At 40.1% G+C, this 20,742-nt stretch overlaps 1 protein-coding gene across 28 annotated transcripts in view; it reads right to left on the reverse strand.

The window, feature by feature from the left end:
- Positions 1–20,742, reverse strand: part of LOC116039897 (adhesion G protein-coupled receptor L3) — a 219,730-nt gene that overhangs the window by 34,833 nt on the left and 164,155 nt on the right. For 21 of the 28 annotated variants that reach the window (XM_035993761.1, XM_035993764.1, XM_035993763.1 and 18 more), the window contains 5 exons: positions 19,923–19,961; positions 12,548–12,731; positions 7,778–7,900; positions 6,127–6,332; positions 3,338–3,514 (listed from right to left, as the gene is read on the reverse strand). In XM_035993761.1, coding sequence (XP_035849654.1) covers positions 3,338–3,514; positions 6,127–6,332; positions 7,778–7,900; positions 12,548–12,731; positions 19,923–19,961 — 729 coding nt within the window. The remainder of the gene's footprint in view (positions 1–3,337; positions 3,515–6,126; positions 6,333–7,777; positions 7,901–12,547; positions 12,732–19,922; positions 19,962–20,742) is intronic. The other 7 variants (XM_035993765.1, XM_035993772.1, XM_035993766.1 and 4 more) reach the window with 1 other exon arrangement.

Genomic DNA, 20,742 nt, shown 5'->3' on the forward strand with positions numbered 1-20,742 from the left:
CTCTGGCTAGATAGCTCAAAATTAGCACCAAAGGGCTTGAGTGGCGACACAGGCAGCGGTGACGGGACTCGATGCTCTAGTGATCGCCTAGGTGGCGGTTACCTGATCCCCTGTATCAGACTGATATAAAAACGTAGTTTGAGTGGGTGTACTTCTGAAAGGTAGCAGGCTTGGTTTAGATATTTGAGTTTAATGAGTTCTTGTGAGCCTGCAACTTGAAAAAGATTTCACATTTGGTAATTGTAAGGACATTGCATTAGAAACCACCAAGGCTCTAAACATCGCACTTTTTCAAACATCTACAATATGTGAATTAGAAATTATTCTGAGGAACTAATTGGCTTCAAACTAAATGAATCCCGATGAGACACAGTCTGGAGTTTCTCCAATGCTCAGTGTGTCTAATAATCTCATATACAGTACATTCTAGTTCAAGGGCTTCTTATAAATATGAATATGTGGGCTAAGTTTTCACCTTGCTCAAACTCGCAATCAATTTCTGGCTGAGCATGATTACAAGGTAGGCTGCTTATTATTACTATTATTAGTGCACATACATTAGTTTAACAACAAATGTTGGTCTAAAATGAGTTACAGTTTAGTCAGTAAGACTCGTAAATCCTAAAGTTTATGGCAGGTAACTGAGCTAAAGACTGTAGAATATGTCAGGTATGATTATATATAATGAATGTATAATGATTGTTATCTTCAGACAGCAACGCATCACATCTCACTTGGAGAAAATCAACGTCTACAAATCAACTTTACCCAGACAGGATTGGCTTTTTTTTCCTACTAGATGTGAGCTGAAATACAAAACTGCATTTGAAGTCTGTTCGTCAAAACTCAAATCACTGTCAAGGACAAAATGACGGTCATAATGGCTCGATGGTGTTTTAAGTGCCCCAACGCTGACTTCAAGGCAGCGCTGCGACCGTCAACTTCAAGGCACCTAACCCTAACCATTGCCTAATCCTAGTGCCTTCCAGGCAGCGCTGCCTGGAAGATGACATTGGGGGCTTAAAACACCAAACACCATCATAATGTCACATGCACAAGCAGGGACATTTAGCCACTTCCAATTTGTATGAAGTATGTGGCATTTTGAATGTAATCATAACTTGGTGCTAAAAATGTACAAGTACAAGCGGGATACAGACGGCAGCTATTTAAGCCAAACATAAAGATCCCTAAATATAACAAGATGAAATATAATAACATGAAAGATTACGGTGATACTGTAGTGAGCATCTGTCCACCAAAGAAAGATTGTAACTACAGCTTGTCTATCTTTTTTTTTCTTTCCGAGATGCCACTGAGAAATAAACAACGTTAGAATATGATCTGTTGCTCTGAGGGTAATGAGTAATAACAATGCAAAGATCAGCAGTGGTATGTACTGTTGCCATGGATACAAATACAGACTCTCTTCAATTTATGAAATTTCTTTATCTGCCTCTCTCTCGCGCACACATACTCCCAATTTTTCCTACATTCACTGTGTTCTCAGATACAACACTGTGACAGTTTGGCAAATAAAAAGCCTCTGTATCTCCCATTCAGTGGCACCTTCCAACAAGCGGCCTTTTATAACATCCAAGTGAAAAAGATAAATAAAAAGGATAGGGGAAAAACGCTATCACTCAGAACTGGGGTGTAACAACTGTCCACTTTCCTCTGGTGAATGCAGTGCCACAAGCAAGCCAGGCTTTCCAAAATGTTAGCGGTTGGCTTGGCTGAAAGCGCTCCTTTTACTGCTTCCTTTTCTTTTTTCTTTTCCTGTTTTGCTTTCACTGCGTGAAGGATCCCATTCTTCGCGGCCCCCTCTCTATTCTAGACTGGGCTTCAGCCTTCCAGATAGCTTAGTGGGTCCAAAATCACGCTGCTGAGTGACAAACAGTGGCTCTCTCTAGCTAGCAGTAAACCAGCCCAGACCTCCCTAGAGGCATGTGTGTAGGGCAAAAAAACATACTGAATTTTAGATTGTATGTATGATTTTGGGCATGCATTTTTGTGTGTGTGAAGAAACGAGGGATGCAGTCGAACTGGGGGATTAGAGAAAGGTAAAGGAAGGTCTAGTGGTTTCATGGACAAGGGCCAACCCCCCCCCACTACAGATACAGAAGAGAGGGCTGGAGAGACAGATGCCAGACCAGATACCAAGAACTACTCTGCTCTGTCAGCAGCAAGCTCCTCAAACACCCTGTGACAGAAATAATTGAGCCGTCTGTCAGCATCAGAATTACGGCACAACTTCTATCCTGACCGGCGATTCTACTTCCCTTTCCGTGTCCAAATAGCTCCATTTCTTTCATTTTCAACCTTCTCTTTACCCGTCCCTCCACCCCTCGTAGATGGGGCCCAGAAGAATCACTCCACACAGGGTTTTTTATTTAACTTCCATTAGCACCTCGCTGTTAATTGCTCTCCAGCACTCCACATCTCACTTACTGTACTCTTTACACTTTGTTTCTTCTGAGAGAATTCTGCCACATACATACAGTACATAGGGATACAATATAAATGCTTTCTTTATTTGCTCCTTTCTGTCTTTACATAAATTAATAAAAAAGCATAAATAAAGGAACAGATGTAAATGACTCAGTCTAAAAAATAAATCATATAAATGAAAGCTCATCAATAACATCTGATGTGATAGGATGTTGAATCCCTACTGATCCGATTGTTTTGTTACTTAATGACAACTCTAAATTACACCTGCTTGGCAGCTCAACTGCAACCAAGAAAATGATAGCTCAACGCTGGCTCCCCCCTCACTCGCTTTGTACAAAACAGTGGCTGGCGTACTTTCTAGACATAGTTATGCTTGCGCTCTCTACAGCAAGGATTAACAAAGCTAAATCATCAACAATCAGCCTATGGAAAAGCGCAGCAGCACAAATATCAGACCTAATGACCTCAGCGTCACAAGAACTAGAGGAGAGTGATTAGGCAAAGTGTGATTTGTGTTTGTTTGTTTGTTTTATTTTCCTCGAGACTGCAGAGGGTGGGGGGTGGGAGAGGGTTGTTGTTCTTGTTCAGTTTGTGTTACTCTGTTCTGTATGTTTGCATATTAAAAAAAAACAATAAAAAATGTATCTAAAAAAAAAAAAAAAAAAAAACATACATTGACAAACAGCAATGAAAGAGATGTCTTCTTATTTGCTTACACAACTTCATACTGCCTGAACCTTACTTTTCTTGTCAAACCAATTATCTTGGAATGGACTGGCTGTGTAAACCAGGATGGATCAATTCATTTCTCTCAACTGCATTTGGTAAATTGCACATTTTTTAGGATAAATAGGTAGCAAGAAAAGCAAAAGAGCTGGCCTACCTTGACATCCACATGGGCCATGAGGACAGCAAAATTGGTTAAATGGGTGCAGGAGCACGTGGTGTGTGTCCTGTTGGTGCCGAGCAAGCGGCAGTCCTGCGTCGACCAGTAACCAGTCATAGTTCTCTTGGAGTAACTCCAGAACGAACAGTTGGGGTTGAAGTTCTCTTCAGATTGCTGTTAGAGGGCAAAAACATAAATATATGAGCGGAATCAGGCACAGTGGAATAAATAAAAGGAAGACATATAGAATATGCCCTCGTGAGGTTAAACACAGGGGTCTGGAGTTAATCACACATTAGCTATGTCCATTTCTACTTTTCTTTGTTGGCAGAATAGTCATCCTTAAAAACAGGATAATTTCCCTCCCACAGCAATCTGTATCCATTCTAAAGTGAAAAGCACGTAGTTTTACTGTCATACAGCATCAAACCGCCCCATGCCTGTTTTTCATTGTGTTTTCTGACCTTTCTCTTTAACTTTCACTGCGTGAAAATGCACTGCCCCACTGTTTAATAGGTACCACCGCTGCCTGTGCCGGGCTACAGCCCTAACGACATAGACGCCTCCCTGCTATCTCGTTTGCCATTTTATAAAAGTCACCCACAACCACTGAGGTTTGGTAACACAAGCACACAAAACAAAACATAACTGCTGATAAATAGATTTATCAACTGCCTTTCCCTCTTGAGCCCAATTTCTTTTGTAGCTTGGGAAACAAAGGCGAGTACACACACAATCCTTTCCTTTGTGACTCACAGCTTCCAAGGTTAAACAGGAGGGCTGCCTTACTATTAACACCACGAGGAGCTGTAGTTTTTCATAGTTTCACACTTGCTGTAGGGTAATTAGTTTAAAAAGGTTTATCCTCTGTGAATGTAAATTTGCCGCTGACTGAGTTTACCCTTCACACATCCAAACCCTATGTGAAATATTCCACAGCAAGGAGATAGGATGACCCTCTGTCCCATTAATGGATTTAATTGGTCCCATTAAGTGGTGAGGCAAGGAAGCAAAACAATAACTAGAGGACACATCATCATCCCAGAAGACCAGTGATCCAAAACCTCATGGTTGAGAGGGGGACTTAAGTGTGGGAAGCCAAAGAAATAGAACCCCCTGCTGGGTAGCAGAGTTGACATGACAAAGTTTTATTTTCAAGGGCAAAGTTGAAATCGTCTCAACATACCTGAAATAAATAATTAGTACATTTTATGCTGTCTTGAAGCATAATATAAACAAGTAGAATACTTTATGCATACAATATCATTTATGCAGGGGCTACATTCAGTTTACCTAGGGCTAAAATATATGATTATCACAATTATTTATTATTGTCTTTGATTCTTAGAGCCAAATATAAATCAAGCTGAGATAAAGAAAAACAGAAATAGTACCACAGTAGCGTAGTGTACATCAAATAAAAATGTATTATTTATCCTCGCAGAAAAGAGGGAAATGTTCTTGCGTGCAGCAACAACCATTGAGAAGCTGAGACCACTTAATCAGAGCGTTCTCTTAACAACACCTCTAAATGGTTTACCTCCTGCACAATGTCAAACCTCTAGGGCGAGTACCTGAAACGTTGCCAGCTATTATATTTATCTTTGCAAGTTAGACAGTGTGCAGGAGTTTCATTGCAATGTTTGATCCACTCGTCCCCTTTCCGACGCACCTGTCTCATGCTATAGATGTGCAAAGTATTTTAGGGAGCTCTTGATTTGATGCTCCAGAGCAACGGCTCTATATGCAAACAGTCAACATTGCATCCAATCAAGTTTAATTAATTGCGCAAGTTTTTCATCATGATTATTATATGTTTAATTGTACAGCCCTCGGTGTAGACAAAACACACTCTACATGTAAATGTCCATATGTTTAAGTCACTTTAAACCTGACAAAATTACAAATCAAGCAGCAGCTCTGCTGGTGCGCGCCAGTGTTATGAGCGGAAGAAGTTATAGCGCAGAAAACACACTTTTTCAAAAGGGCACAGTTTTATTGGAACGATTTGATCTGAGCAAGAAAAGGGTATGAAAGTGCCAGTGCCCCAACATTAGACCAACAGTAAAATGACTGAATATACAGTCCAAATTACACTTAAGGCAGGTGAGTCACAGCAATAACTGCGCTGACATTGTCCCCTGACATTTTCCCACCATTTACTTTTGACATCCATAAGCTATCGTCCTTTTACTCTCTCTATCCCTCTGCGCTCTGTGTTTTTCTCTGCTGCTGCTGCCTCCTTCCAGGTCTTTCCTACACATGATACCCGCTGCAACTCTCTTATGGTTGTTCAACATCCCTGATAATCGCTAAGGGCGCTGTTCATAGACAAAACAGGGATATACCGAGGGTAGCAGAGTGTGGAGAAGATAATGGAGTCAAGAGGGAGAAGTCGCAACTCCCCACAATGACTAAGCAGCCTCCAGTGAGGCTCAATATGAGTGATATTTGTTTAAGAGATCAGGCTGGTATCTGTTCAAACTAATAAACAACAACATGCATCCCCAACATCAACTTGTGAGCAATTTCTCATATCTTCCTTCGAATAAAATTTCATATTGGACTTAATTTTCTTGGTCTGAGCTGTGATTTCCACATTTGTGCTGCACTTCAAGGATAGAGAAAATTGTGATGAAAGGGTTCTATTAGGGAGGCGCATACACACGTGTGTTTTTATGTGATAGTAAAAGAGAAAGAGACAAAAAAGCACATTAAACGCAGAGTGACAACAAAGGAGAAACAAAACACATCTCAACTGAGACACACATTAAACACAAAATTACCTGTAGATGTCTGATGGTGAAAATCACAGGGTCAGAGAGGTAGACTTTGTTCAAGTCCTTGTTGATGGCAGCCGTGATAACCGGGGAGTTGACAATGACGGAGTAATTGGTAGCCATGGCTTCGCTACCCAGCTTCATGCTGGCGTTCTCTGTTGCAAGGTAGCCCCCGATATGTTTGTACAGGACAAACGCTATCCGAATCTCACCTGCAGGGGAAAGATAAGGAAAAGTGGTCAGTCTTCCACAAGTGACAGCAAAGTAGTAGGTAGATAGCACCATATTGTGGTGTACAGTATGGTTGAGGTAGTTAGATGGTAGCTGCGGTTGGGGAGGTGCACCCTGCTGCCGTCCATTCAAAATACAGATCCTCCATGTGGCCAAAAAGGTGGAAGCACACTATTCTCACACTTTACTATATATTTTAAATATCTTTGTATGCTGTTTGATTAAGATTATCTTTACTTTACTAGGAACTAGCCTAAATTATGAAAAACAGCAACAGACCACAAGTACATGAAACTATCAGCATGGTGTCCACACACTTTTGGCCATACAGGATGGTGTACTAATATGATAGTTATATGGCTTATAAATACTAGTAAATGCTAATGAGCTTGAGCAACTTTGGCAACACATTTGTCTCTTTTTTGACAGAGAAATACTGGAACTAATAACAAAAAGAATACTGGAAATAATCACTCAGTTGAAGCACAGTTCAGCTGTGTTGGTAACACAATAATCAGAAACTGTATATAGTGAAACTGTCAAAAAAGAGACCAATGTCCAAGGTTGCCAAAACAGTTCCACAAAAGGAAAAACGAAAAATCTTTTCTATATCAACAGTTATTTTCATTCAGCATCCAAAAAAATGTGATTACCAGTCTTCTATTGGCACTGACAAAGGCAAGCATATTTCTTGTTAATAATGCCCTTCTCTCTTTCTCTCTCACACACTTCTCTTTCCCCTCCTGCCACCTCACTATTAAAGACTCATATGAAAGGAAGTTCCCTCCCGCTGTGACTGAGATCACTCACTCAGATGAAAAGAACAATTTGGGAGCTATAGCACTGGATGATGGGGAAATAACTGCCACCCTGCTTTAAAGATCTGCTTGGGCATGGCTGGACATTGACTTAGTCATCCAGCTGAGAGGCACCAGGCGCAGCTTGAGTCAATGCTGTTTTGCATGGGCTGATAATAAAGTCTAAAAATGGGTCTGTATTGCTCCTGAAAATAGCTATGTATTGTGTCTAACTGCCTCATTTACAGTTTAGAGGCAGTGCTTGAATGTAACTAATTCTACAGCCAGGGTCCAATTTGAAGCCTTGAACGATCCCTGTGCTTTATATGCAGCACAACAAAAGATTTGGGAGGCAAATTGAAAGTTTTTCACATGTATATGTAATGAAATTCCTACATAACCACTGCAGCCCCACGCACAATACTTTTTTTGATTAATACCAGTGGATCTTTGATGCCAGACCAGTCTTTCAAGTAATACAACAGTATTTTTGATATCGCAAGAGTTTGTCCGTTCTATCACAAACCTGAATAATACATAATACACCAACTGAAGCTGTGCACAAGGAATGATTACACTTCAAACCGACAACAGGGGACAAAGCAGATTCGAAAGGTTAGACTACTCACCGTTTCTTCCGTGCTGCTTTAGCGTGTTCGCCGAGAGGTGGATAGAGTTGCCCTGTCCTCCGGTTTGTGGGAACTTCAGATCAGGCAAATTCCCATCTGTGCTCATCCTTGCCACCTCCAGCTCTGCACACATACAGAACAAACCCAAGCAAGACAGATGTAATCAATATATTTGATTTTTATGATATACAATAGACATACTAGACATAAAAAGTGCAGCAGGCTATAAATCGCAAAGGGCCTTAGTGCACAATATTACAACTGAGCCCTTAAAGGAAATATTTCACATTATGGGCAATACAGTTATTTAATTTCTTGAACAAGACATAAGACCCTAACAATGTACAGTACAGTCAAAATATGCTAGCTCTGACACAAAAACACGCTGTCAACATGCGATATGTCATAACAGGAGTGTAAAACTAAATCAAAAAATACAACTGATCATAGATGCTTTGCACCTGACCTCCATGTGACTTATTTGTCATCACTGCTACTACAGCTACACCTACAGCAGTCATGAGTGAACTTCAAACCCATCTCCAATCACTTCAATGATGCAAAAAAGCCATTCTCCTGTTGTAGCCGACTGTATTAAACCTAGCATCTCCAACTAGCGCTAAATGCAACACATCCTTGCATGATTCATGCAGCTTTGAAGGACTGCCTCCCTCTCAACTCTCTCTCTCTCTTTGAGTCTCGCTATAGGCCTCTTAATCAAGTGACTATCAAGTGTTTAGGTGGCATTGTTTCCTCTTAAACTGTAAAAACAAAGGTTGTCTTTGGTCTTTGAAAAATAAAATGCCGTCTTCATTTCAAGGAATCTATTTTCTCGATAGGAGCGGAGAGAGCAAGAGATACAAGGAGGAGAGCTTGCGGCAGCTCAACAGCTGTTGTGTCTGAAGCAAGCTCCTAATTTATGGTTTAAAAGCTCCGGCGTCATACAGCAGAGGGGAATGAGCTGCTTATAGGAGCCCAGCTGAAATAAAAAGCTCATCAAAGTTATTATTGTATGATACAATTCAGTTTAATAATCGGTCGAGTGTGCTCTAATCTCGAGTACCGGTGACTTGGGTGAAGTCTAGGCATTCCTAAATGTCACATGAACTCCCAAAGCACTGAGATGAATCCACTGATTTATTGCGAGGCAGAATTACAGAGAAGGAACACACAAATGTCAAATTCCAAAAGACGACGTGAGCAGTATGGACTAATACAGGTGGTAGGAGCAAATACAAATAGCTGCTATTACTACTGTGGCATCACCCAAAAAATGAAATGAAGGACGGCACTTTTTAACCTTTATTGTACAAATTTAGTTAATACACATGTCAAATTGGGCGCCCATATATATAACGGTTTACTCCTCGGCGTAGCGGCTGCGGGTTCGACTCCGACCTGCGGCCCTTTGCTGCATGTCGTTCCCCCTCTCTCTCCCCTTTCATGTCTTCAGCTGTCCTGTCAAAATAAAGGCCTAAAAAATGCCCAAACAATAATATTTAGAATACACATGTCAAAGACATTGTGTTAAACTGCTGTTGAAATTTTGTTCAAAAAAGGTTGTATGTAATCTAGATTAAAAAAAAAAAACTTTAAAGGAAGGGTTCAACATTTTGGGAGATGTGCTTATTTGCATTCCTGACAGAAGTTGATGGGGGAGACCGATACCACTCTCGTGTCTAAACAGTCAATATGCTGCTACAGTCAGCAGCTGGCCAGCCTAATTTAGCGTAAAGACTGGAAACAAGAAAACTGCTGTTTAATCTGACAAAAACCAAAGTGTAAAAAGGACAGATTATTTCTTGGCCGAGCACAGTGACTTCCTGAAGTCTAGTTATCAGCTTGAGGTTGCCAGGTAACAAGCTGGAGACTGTGGGAAGTAGCTGCTCCGGTCAAAGTATTTCTTCCAGATTTCTCCTCATTTGTGCTTGGATTTTTTTTTGAGCGCTCCCTCCTTTTTTTTCACCAAAACTTACTGGATAACCTATTCCTTGATGACAGTGTCTCTGACTGAAGTGTATTGTATTGTTGTTTTTTTTCTCTCACAAAGGTAATGTCATCATCAAGTGCTTTGAGACAGAATAACATTCACTTTCATATGGGCTACCTTCATCTGTCTGAGAGGGTGATTTCCGACCATGATCAGTCCAAACATTTCATGGTCAATGATTTGCTTCTGCTATGCCACGACGCTAATGGCAGTCATCTCTGTTGCAACAGTCTGTGGTTGCAACACATGAACTGGCTGGCAGATTAGTCTGTGTGAGGGTGTGTAAAGTGTAAAAAAAGGAACCTCATTAAGCCTAATAAGACATTCAGCTGATGATCTCATGTCAGTGGACTATGACACCTCTGTCTTTGATAAAGGTTATTGCCCACGAAAAGCTACACAATTTAATCCTCCCTCTGTATCTCTTCTCATACCAAGGCTTCCCATACTTTCTCTTAAAAAAAATATTTTGTATTAACATTCTCTTGTGCTTTTGCAAAGGCCAGGGGGTTTGGGTGATACATTCCTATTCAACTTAGCTAAGACTATACCCCAGATAGCTCACCATTCCCTGGATTCCAAGCCTGCCTTTGGAATAAAAGAAGCATTTTTCTTCACCCTTTCTAACTCTTTTTTTCCCTGTGTGGTTGTGTAAAAGAGCTTACCGTGGGCTTTAGGGAATTCCTTTGATGCCATAGTAGTGGTTGGACCCAAAGGCTATACCTTCAAAGCCCGTTTAAATAACATGCTAATCGGCAAAAATCTGCTCATAAGATTATCATGCAGAGTGAAGCACACTCTTGCGCAGACAAAGCCCTAGACGAGCACATGCACTGTGACGTGTAAACACAAACACAGACACAATGGGTGAGGAAATATCTTTCTTTGAAAGCGAAGAAAATAGATCTCATTATCAGCTTGAGCCTAAAATTGGAACGAGGCTTTCTTACTGTTCAAGATTCACTTTAAAGCAAGTAAAACCCGGCTCCCACTGACATCGAGAATGTGTCGCCAGGTGCAATGCATACATTTTACATGTAATTCAACGCGAAAGATCAATAATTAGCTGCAGCAGTGATTACTGATGTTTAAATGGGCACCTTGTCCTCATTTAACTACCCTGCATGGCATGAGGGATTGCAGGAGCCAACTGGCTGAAAAAAAAAATAAGCCGAGCAAACAGAGAGCGATAAGGCCTAGTAAACATGTCACCAGCACATAATTAACCAGACTACCACTATGCGCTATAAAATCTCACTCCATTTGAGCAGGCATCGTCTCATTCCCCTCTCTAAACGAGCCCAGAACCTCCTTAATACCCAGATGAATTGAGTGCCAGATACAATAAAATCATTTTTATTAATTCTCCTTACGCTTGCTTCCTTTTAAGTCAGTAGACCTATATTTTCAGGTTGCCATGGCAGCAGGAACTTGGGAAAAAAAACACTTCTGAGAAGAGGGCGATACATCATAACAGTATTTTTTCTTAATTCCCCTTGCCCCACTAGCCGACGTCGGCAAAACAAGTTATTTAATTCAATTTTATTGTGTGCTTTGTATATGGCTCTCAATGTGAACTGCACAAATTCTACTTTTCAACAACTGATGCATCCAGTTTTGAAAAAGCTCCACTAGGGAAAATATTGATGACAGTAGCTCCATTATCTGGGCTCACTTAGTATTTATACACTGAATAATGAGCACTAATCCCTGATCTGCATGACTAGTGGTTAATTCTGGCTAATAATTGACATGAATATAAAAGTACAATCATATGAGATAATTGTCAATTTACAGCTGACTGCCATCAGATATGCGCAGCCCTGCCAAATTAAACCTCCTGCGAGGGAGAAAGAATTAATCCAGTGACCTGCACAATTGTTCCACAGCCTTAAGAGCACTGCTGTCAATATAAGAGCGCCCTGGATCAAAAGCAGTATGGTGAACATTGTAACCCTTGTACGTAAGTAGCAAGACCAGTGAGGGATGGAACACGGAGAAAAACACCACTAGAAAACATTATACAAACTAAACATCCAGCTCTTTAAATTTAGCTTCCATTTTTCTAAATATCACAACTGTCTTCCATCTAAGCCAATAATGTGTTTCTCAGCAGTTTAAGGAGAAGTTAATTTAATTCTGTCCAAGATGGTTTACTCATGCAGACAAAGTCGACAAATCAATAAATATAATTTGCTTGCTGGCATACACTTTTCATTGCTTTCATTACTTAAAAAAAAGAAGAAGAAATATATCTGGAAAGAAATCCATATATATATATATATATATATATATATATATATATATATATATATATATATATATATATATATACAACAATATATATACACAAAATTCTCAGAATTTGATTCATTTCCTCCAATAAAATGTGACAAGTATAGAAGATCCCCAGATTTATTTTATGCCGTGTGAGAGTGTGTGTGTGTGTGTGTGTGTGTGTGTGTGTGTGTGTGTGTGTGTGTGTGTGTGTGTATGTGTATGCGAGAAGCCAACTGGAGCCAGAGGAAGGCTCTAACATGCTATCAAATGGCTGGACTGGAGTAGGACCCTAGCCCCTAAACAAAATGGCCTGAAACATCTGTTCCCAGTGAACAACTTTCATAGGAATGAATGGGATGTTACTTTGGAACAGAGAAAACCATTCCATGCATAGTGTTTCTTATATATCTTAAAACATGTCTGGAGGGGATCTTTCAAATTCTTCCCTCGTGCAGATCAAGCAAATCTTACCAACCTAAAATGTCTTAGAATATACTCACGAATGTTGTCAGTGTTCTCTTGCACAATGTCCGTCTTCAGCAGGTTATCAGCCAGGACGAAGGCCCCTTGCTCCACCGTGTCCAGCAGCATGGTTGCGGCCCTCAGCTGCTCGCCTGTGCTCAGCTCCCTCCATGCTGCCTGGGCCTGTGGCTGCAGCAAATTGTTGACCGTCTCCACCATGGCCTAGGGAGTCAAAATCATTGATTTAGTGAAAAGGAACTAAGCTCGCCTGGGACTGCTGTTTGTTTGACATGGTGATTTGGTAAACGGCATGAGTGAAGGATGGTTCAGGACTGAAAAACAAATCACACAATCCTGTGGGATTGTGCAAGAACGAAAGCATGAAGCACCCCACCCCGTTTTTCATTTGAACGAAAAAAATCCATAATCATCTTTCAACTGAGCAATTTAATGACCAATCAAATTTATTTACAAGTTGTGCTTTTAGACATGGATTGTAACTAGTAGCAGCAACACCTGGATTTATAATTACTTTGGATATGTTATTAGATTGCTTTTGTTATTGTTTTCTTTTCTCTACAAGAATAATTAATCATGTAAATATATCAGAACCAATGTTTACAAGACTAGAGGCCAATTCCTACATGACTTCAGGCTAGACTCTTTAATTGGTGTGATTAATGTTCTTCCATGCACACAATCCCAATACACAGAAGCACTACAACAAAACACAGCAACATTGAGACATTTCAATGGATGTACAAGGTATTTGCTGGTAGCAACAATCTACAACTACTAAGCTCACATCCCTCCTGCATATTAATAGCACAGAACAACTATTATGCCTTCTTTAATCTCCTCACAACGCCAAAGCAAGTAACTAGGGAAGAAACATAACATTCTCAAGACAAGATGAAGACATAAGAGCCATTACAGATTTAAAAATGCCAATGGCAAGATTTTGAATGGAATCCTAATTGGTCAAGCAAAGCAATTCACTACCACTGCACTGAAGAGTAAACTGAGCCTGGAAGAAAAGCGATTTCTAAGCCATTAGTCAGACAGTAGGTGGTCAAACGCAGAATTATTAGAAATTTCCTGCACTGCTAAAAATAGTAACAATTCCATGCTCCAAAGAGAAAATGTTATATCTGATACAAAAAAAAATGGTTTGACTTTTGATTCTCCATTCACACTTCTTGAAAAGCCAGTTTTACACAGTTGTGACATCCTGAAGATAGAAGCTATGATGTGTGTTAAAAACAGGGGGTGTCACGCCACAGAACTTCTCTCTGAACTTCGCTAAGATCCCCTTTTTGATCAATGGATTATGAAAGGGAATAAGAGTTTTAGTATGACTCAAAAACAGCAGGGGATAAAGCTAAAGGCGATAAGAGAAATCATGTGCTTGAGTGTATCAAATAAATTCCTGATCAAAAGACGGGAAAAAAAAACTGGCTTTACAGTTACAAAGCATAAGTGTAATGGAACCCCCAATTACCTTTTAATGTTAAGTTGTATGTTTGTTTCAAATCACTGTGATTGCAAGAGGAGACGAAGGACTGATTGTATTCAATCCACTGGAGCTGAATGAGAATTTCAAACAGCACCAGCTGGGTTTTCCTCATTCAAAACATACCCTGCACACATTAAGCCACCCACATCCACACACAACCTCACACACACTGTGAGAGACTGACGCAAGAGTAAACCCACACCTCGGCACCTGCTAGTATACAAAAACATAGACAGACTCGCTGGCATGTGCACGTCCACACGCACACATGCACAGGCAGTCTACCAACTTTGATGTAATTGTTCATTATCTGCAGCCAATCTCCAAGCACACCTTTTGCCATTCAGCTCGAGGCAGAGGTTGATTCACTCTCAAATAAGGGGCTCCTTTTCTTCAGACACTGACATTTTTTTGTCTTTGTTCCACACTGCAAGATTTTTTTTCAGCACTTCTTAAAACACACTGAAATAATGGTGAAATAAACGGATTTGGGCTGGCAGTCTGAACAAGGCCATAGTCTGTCAGTTACATCGCTGAGACGTGATGGTGGCTTGCTGCTATTTTACCGTTATTAGCATACTGCCCCTCCATCTGTCAAATGTAGCAGCTCAGTCTGCTGCAGCAAACTCCAAACCATTTTTATCTTTAGATACTTTACTTTCCTGTGCTGAAACCATGTAGGCCACCAGTAAAAAAATACATTCTAGTTCCTGGTACATAAGGAAATACTAATCATTAACTGGACTCACTTCTGGAATGTTCCACTTGGAACAAGGATGATGACTGGGCGTGAAAAGCTGCAATGCACAGGCCATTTATACCAATGCAGAAGGAAGGAAGGGAGAGGTGGACATTAGCGTGTGCTTGGCAGGAGTCCAAGCCAACCCGTGGTGTGTGTGCTTCTATCTGTGTGCTGATTGATGAAATGAACTCTGGGTCTGGGAAATTGATTCTGGCTGAGGCTGATCTTACTCTCTTCCCTTTCTGGCTTGCCTGCTGGTTGGCTTTCTGTGTGCACTCATTTCTCCCTTCCCTCCTCCCTTCCTGTTCACCAGTTGGTTCCTCTCTCTTGCTTTCTCTCACTGACGTTGAAGGCTGATCCCAAAATGTGGGGAAAAAAAACAACACAGTCTTGTTCTATCAGTCCTCTTCTTTCTGACTAGATTTCTCTTGGCACATGTGAAGCTGTTGCATCATTTCTGTTTTATTTGACCTGCTAGCCAAATCCTCTATCTTCTTTGAAAATCTCTGCAACCTTCTTTTTAAATATTTGATGAAACCTTCTCTCTGTTGTAAGCAGGTGGTTGTGTCTGTACAGTATATGTGAGTTACAGAATAATTACCTTTGTGCTTTTTGTCTTGTCTTAGTTTTAAACTTACTATTGTACTATTCCCAAATAGCAGCCCTTTATTTTTCAGCGACAGAGAGAGACAGACTTTCATTTGAAATACGACACATACCTTTGTTTCCAAGTTTAGCGGTTTCAAAAGTAAATTTTATTGCATTTTAGAAAGAAGCCTTCATGCTTTCTGGTCTGTTGCTGTTTTGATTTCCTGTTATCTGTCAAAGCAAAAAAATAACTGTATCCATGTTCACCTGTTGCCTTATTAAACTCAGTGTTTATTACACAGCACTAACTCCATCAGTACGATAACAGAGTCTTGTCTTACTCAACACTTGGCTGAAATGTAAAGCTAACTTAACAAATACTGTACAGATGTTTCACAATAAAAGAATTCTAGTACCAAAGGGCATCCTTTCTCTAGTTTCTGGTAGGCTTTTAATTTGAAACAGTTTTACTTTGAAAATAAGTTTTCAGCTCACACTGCTTTACACCTCGCTGTGTGTGCTTATAATTTGAAACGTGTCGCAGGAGGTGTTGAGTTTCATTGCTGAAACTTGAAATTGCTTTAAAAAAACAGCATAGTAGAAGCAATTGGAATTAATTAGTAAATGAGAACAATTTCTTTTGTTCAAAGGAGAAACGTGTAGCAGCAGATTGGTGAGTAAGACATGTCTCTGGTGTTGTGAAGATAAAATTAGAGCTATGAAAATCAGCATTAGGATGAATTTATCATGAGAGATAATGAGTGCAGGTAATTCCACCCCGGATTAAAACTTTTACCCAGCCTTTATTGGTTTGTGCCAACCACTTGAGCTTCCGGGCTATTAGTTGAGAATTAGGAATTTACTGTCATCATCATGTGTACTACTGTGTGTGTGTATTAATAGACAATATAAATATAATTAAAACAGATTTTCTGAAGATTATGCTAAATTAATAAACAAACATAAATTCCTGAGTGTTTGAGAAATCCTTCACTCTCTCTCCACTGAGCAGAAACGGCTCACACAGATTTTTCAGGCAGAACTGCACCGCAGGCCAGATGGGACGAGGTCTCTGTTTATGTGGATGTGGTTATCTTCATCTTTCAACAAATTGACTACAAGGGAAATTTTATCATCTCGTTACATTCCCGAACGAGGAGCCTCCCTCCGTTTCGCCTGCTCTAAGGTCAGCCCGTGCTGTGACACTCCCCCTAGTCATCTTTGCATGCAAAGGTGTGATTTTAATGAGGGGTCGGACCTCAATATCCTCCCTGTATTTCACACTCACTTGGCTCATACTAAGGCACATGATATTATTTTGTTCTTTTGTTGTTGAAATAGGGTTATGCATGGCAAAATGTATTCACTGTAAATCCCAAATCTGCTTTAAAACAAAAATGCCAGAGGAAAAAGCCATTCAAAGCTAGCGTGTTTGACTTTAGCTTGGTACAACATGGACGGAGATAATCACAGTAATTGGACCATAATGTCACTGCCTATAAACAAGCTGCCATTACTATGACCAAAAGGCACAGGAGGGAGGCCGCTATTTTCATCATGTTTGTTCCAAATCAAAGGGCACAACAGAGAAACATCCCCGCTGGGGAAATGCAGAACATAGCGAGTTGATCATCATACACGGTTGTAGCTTTATCAAGGCCAAATCCTGTTGGGTGGGATTCCATTGGCTATGACGTGTGGCAGATATTGCTGTTCATGAACAATCAATAAAGATACAGCATTCTTGTGAATATGTAACTTAAAAAGAAAATTAAGCTGTTTGTATTGAAATTCCCTGATGATCCTAACGAGATGAAGATCTCAGTACCAGTTGAATTCAAGTGTCATCTACTTGTTTACCACTTAAACAAGATAGAAGCCCTCAATCAAGATGAGAATCACTCATCTCATTTAGACATCAACCTCAAGCCAGGTGCTTTATTTTGGACTATGTTCTCCTTCACCACAACCACACCTGCACTCACACAATCTGCCTTTTCCCAAAGTGCTATCGAAGTCAGCACCGTCTCTGAGCGGAGGGACAGCAGAGGCAGGTGCACCTCTCATTTGCTTTGTATTCCTCTGCTAATCCCATTTACGTCAACCACCAGGGCCCCATTGGAGAAAACATTGCCCAATTTCCCTAATCAATGAAAGTCCCTCAAAGGCTGGCAGCGCGTGCAGTCAATGCCTGTGTTTACCTAAGGCCACAGATGTTGCTCCATTATTCCAGTTTGTCAAGTGAAAACTCTTCAGTGTTGTTTGAATTTGTCAACCCAGCGAGGGAACAGAGCGGAGGAGGAGGTAAACAGCTGAGCAGTGTGTACAGTCATGTGTGGTAATGTACAATACACCCTCAGTACTACACTGTGGAAACACAAACCCAGATGCAGGTGCGAAAGCATACAGATGCGTGTAAATCAGAAGAGAGGATGGATTTGTGTGTCATTTTTTGTTTTTGCTTTCTTTAGTCACGCCAGTGGCATGGCTCTAGAAATGGCAATATTGATCTGTCAGTCTACCACTCCAGACTGAAACAGCTCAACAAATACTGAATTGCCATGAATTGAGCAGACATTCATGGTGGGATGAAGCCCAATTACTGAGGTTGACGTTTTTGTTTTTTACTGAAATGTCTCCCCTCAGGATGAATTGTAATAACATCTATCAGTTCAGTTGATTGATTTATGCAAAACTAATTGTTGTGTTTATTAGCAAGAGTTAGCATGCAAAAGTAAGATGGCGAACATGGTTGACATTATACCTGCTTAACATCTGCATATTAACGTTGCTATTATAAGCATTTAAACATTTAGCTCAAAGCACTGCTGTTTGTAAGTACTGCCTCACAAAGATGCTGGCATGTCTGTAGACTCTTAGTCTTATTTAAATGGATTTTTATACATTTTTTAAGCTTGTGATTTGCACCCTGTCAGTAGTCAAGGCGTTTTTCTATGTTTTTACTGTCAACATAGCCCATGAAATGACCGAAACCAACAATGTGTTAGTATGTCTCTTAATACTTTCCAAATTTTTCAGGCACATTTGTTCCTACTGAATGTTTAAAAAGGGGTCACAAATATATAGTTTTAGTTTTTAAAAGGGCCCAGTAATTCCCTAAAAGAGCAGGCATTGTAGTGTTCAGGAAAAGTTTCTCAAATAGGAGTAACAACAAGTGCAATTGTTAGGGACTATTTTGAGCCGCCGATTTATACATACTTGGTGCAGTAGTGAGTATTTGTGGTACCAGGAAGGTGCATGAGTCAAAAGAAACGTTCGATTTTATACAATGTAATTAAGTTACATGTCAGCCAGTGCAACAGTGTGGCTCAATAATATGTTTTTCATTGTTTTGGTTGACAATGGAGGTCTATGGCACAGAATAATGTCCTATTTCAGGCTATGGCTATACAGACAATTGTTGGCAAAACAAAATGTTGGTTTTGGTTGATTGTTGGTCTTTCTATGGCATTTGTTTACAAAAAAGTGCATGCTTGTTCATATATATATACACACACACACACACACACACACACACACACAGTACCACTAGCATTATCCTGTAAGCATCTCACACTTACAAACCCATCTGCACGTGAGCACGCTCAACCATATGCAAACATACATTCCAGTTGGAGGTAATTTGCACACGTGTGACTATACATAGCAAAGTGCCTTCTGACATGCCTCAGTGGAATCGAGGCAAATACATGTTGCCTAACATAAGCGCTGCAGAGCATACATTCTGTATAACACAACATCTGTCTCTAATGTGCAGCTTTATTGGAGCCATCTGTATGGGACACAGGATTGTCAACTTATCACATAGTTCACTTGTCAAGGTAGAAATCATTTTGATGACAGTTAAATTGTCACCCCAGGGATAACAAAATCACTCAGTAGCCAGGGAACTAGCTGAGGGAAGCCATGGAGACCCCTCCTAAATTAGGACACACATGTATTAAGCATCAGGGAGAATCATAACATGCCATGACTTTGGCTGACTTAGAAGTTGACTTGCTGGTGTAATGAGGTCACTTCTTTTGGCTCTTCTTTTTCCTGAGAAATGTAGGAGTGCGTTACATGCCTGAGAGCCTTATTTTTGACTGATTCTATCCTCTTATGTGGGCTATTTCATTGGAAAGCAGTGCTGATGTGGTGGTTTAAGGACGTTTTTAAAATGATTGAGAAACCTGAGGAATACACAATAGATATATGGCATTTGAGAATTCTCAGCCTCATGCTAAGACCAAACATATTAGAGGAGAAAGGAGAATTTCAATACATATGCATGCAGGGGACAATGATGACATGACTCATAAATGCAGGTTTGAGGCACTGATGTTCACTTGGATGCAGCGCTAATGATATGATAACAAAATTTGACCATTTGATTTAACATTAGCATTACCACATATATTTATATACATATATGTATATACATATAATTGTGTTTTCCACTTCAAACGGTCAAACTTCAAATTGTATAGTAAAAATGAAAATGACAGCAAAGTTGCCACAATGAGGGAATAAAGAGTAGGTACAGGGGAAAATTTGGTCCAAATACCTGAACATAAAACCGGCAAGAGCGTTCTCTTTTCTGCAGCTGCAAACCAAAGAAAATGCAAGTTAGCAAAAGGTCAGCAGCTCAAACAATTCCACTTGAATACATTTCCTTGAAATTTGCTTGAAGTACAGATTTGAGAGTAGTGAGAGAATTTTTTGTTTTTTACTCCTGCATCAATCGCTTTCATCAATTGTGTGAAATGTAGTATACATGAATTATACACTATTTTAGAAAAACAGCAGACTCGTGTTAATTTGCAATAAAATGAGACATATCAGACATGTGGAAATACACCTTTTGACACTCTTAAATGTGATTTCAATTCATTTTTGTCACCTGAGAAATTCATGTGAGAGCTATTTATCTTTTGAACCTCTGCCGTGATTGAAGGAGAGTTAGCGCTGACAACAATTTAGCATAAATGAAATATGACAGGAAGCTCAGGCTCAAAGAAACACTGTTAGCACTGCATGGAGAGTGAATCATTTTAATTGAGTTCTGATACAAGCAAGGTAGCCAACAGAGCTACTGTGTGGCTTAACAGCTAGGTTCTGGTACCATGCAAAATCCCATGCAGATTAGCTCCAAAGAGTACCATTTCCTCATAAAGGAGCCTCTTGCTCTACATCACAGCCCACTCTTCTGGAAGTGCTCCCATTCGTATGGTTAGCCAGCTACCCTTTGATCATGAAAACGACACTGATCTCACCGTTTGCCAACTCAATCCTTTCATTGTCTGCTGGCAGAGAGTTTTGTGCTTTGCTATCAAAAAGAAAATCTTTAATTCGCTAAGCTCTTTGCAGATTGTGTAAAAATGATT

The sequence above is a fragment of the Sander lucioperca genome, chromosome 17 (assembly GCF_008315115.2).
Source record: "Sander lucioperca isolate FBNREF2018 chromosome 17, SLUC_FBN_1.2, whole genome shotgun sequence".
Taxonomy (NCBI): Eukaryota; Metazoa; Chordata; class Actinopteri; order Perciformes; family Percidae; genus Sander; species Sander lucioperca.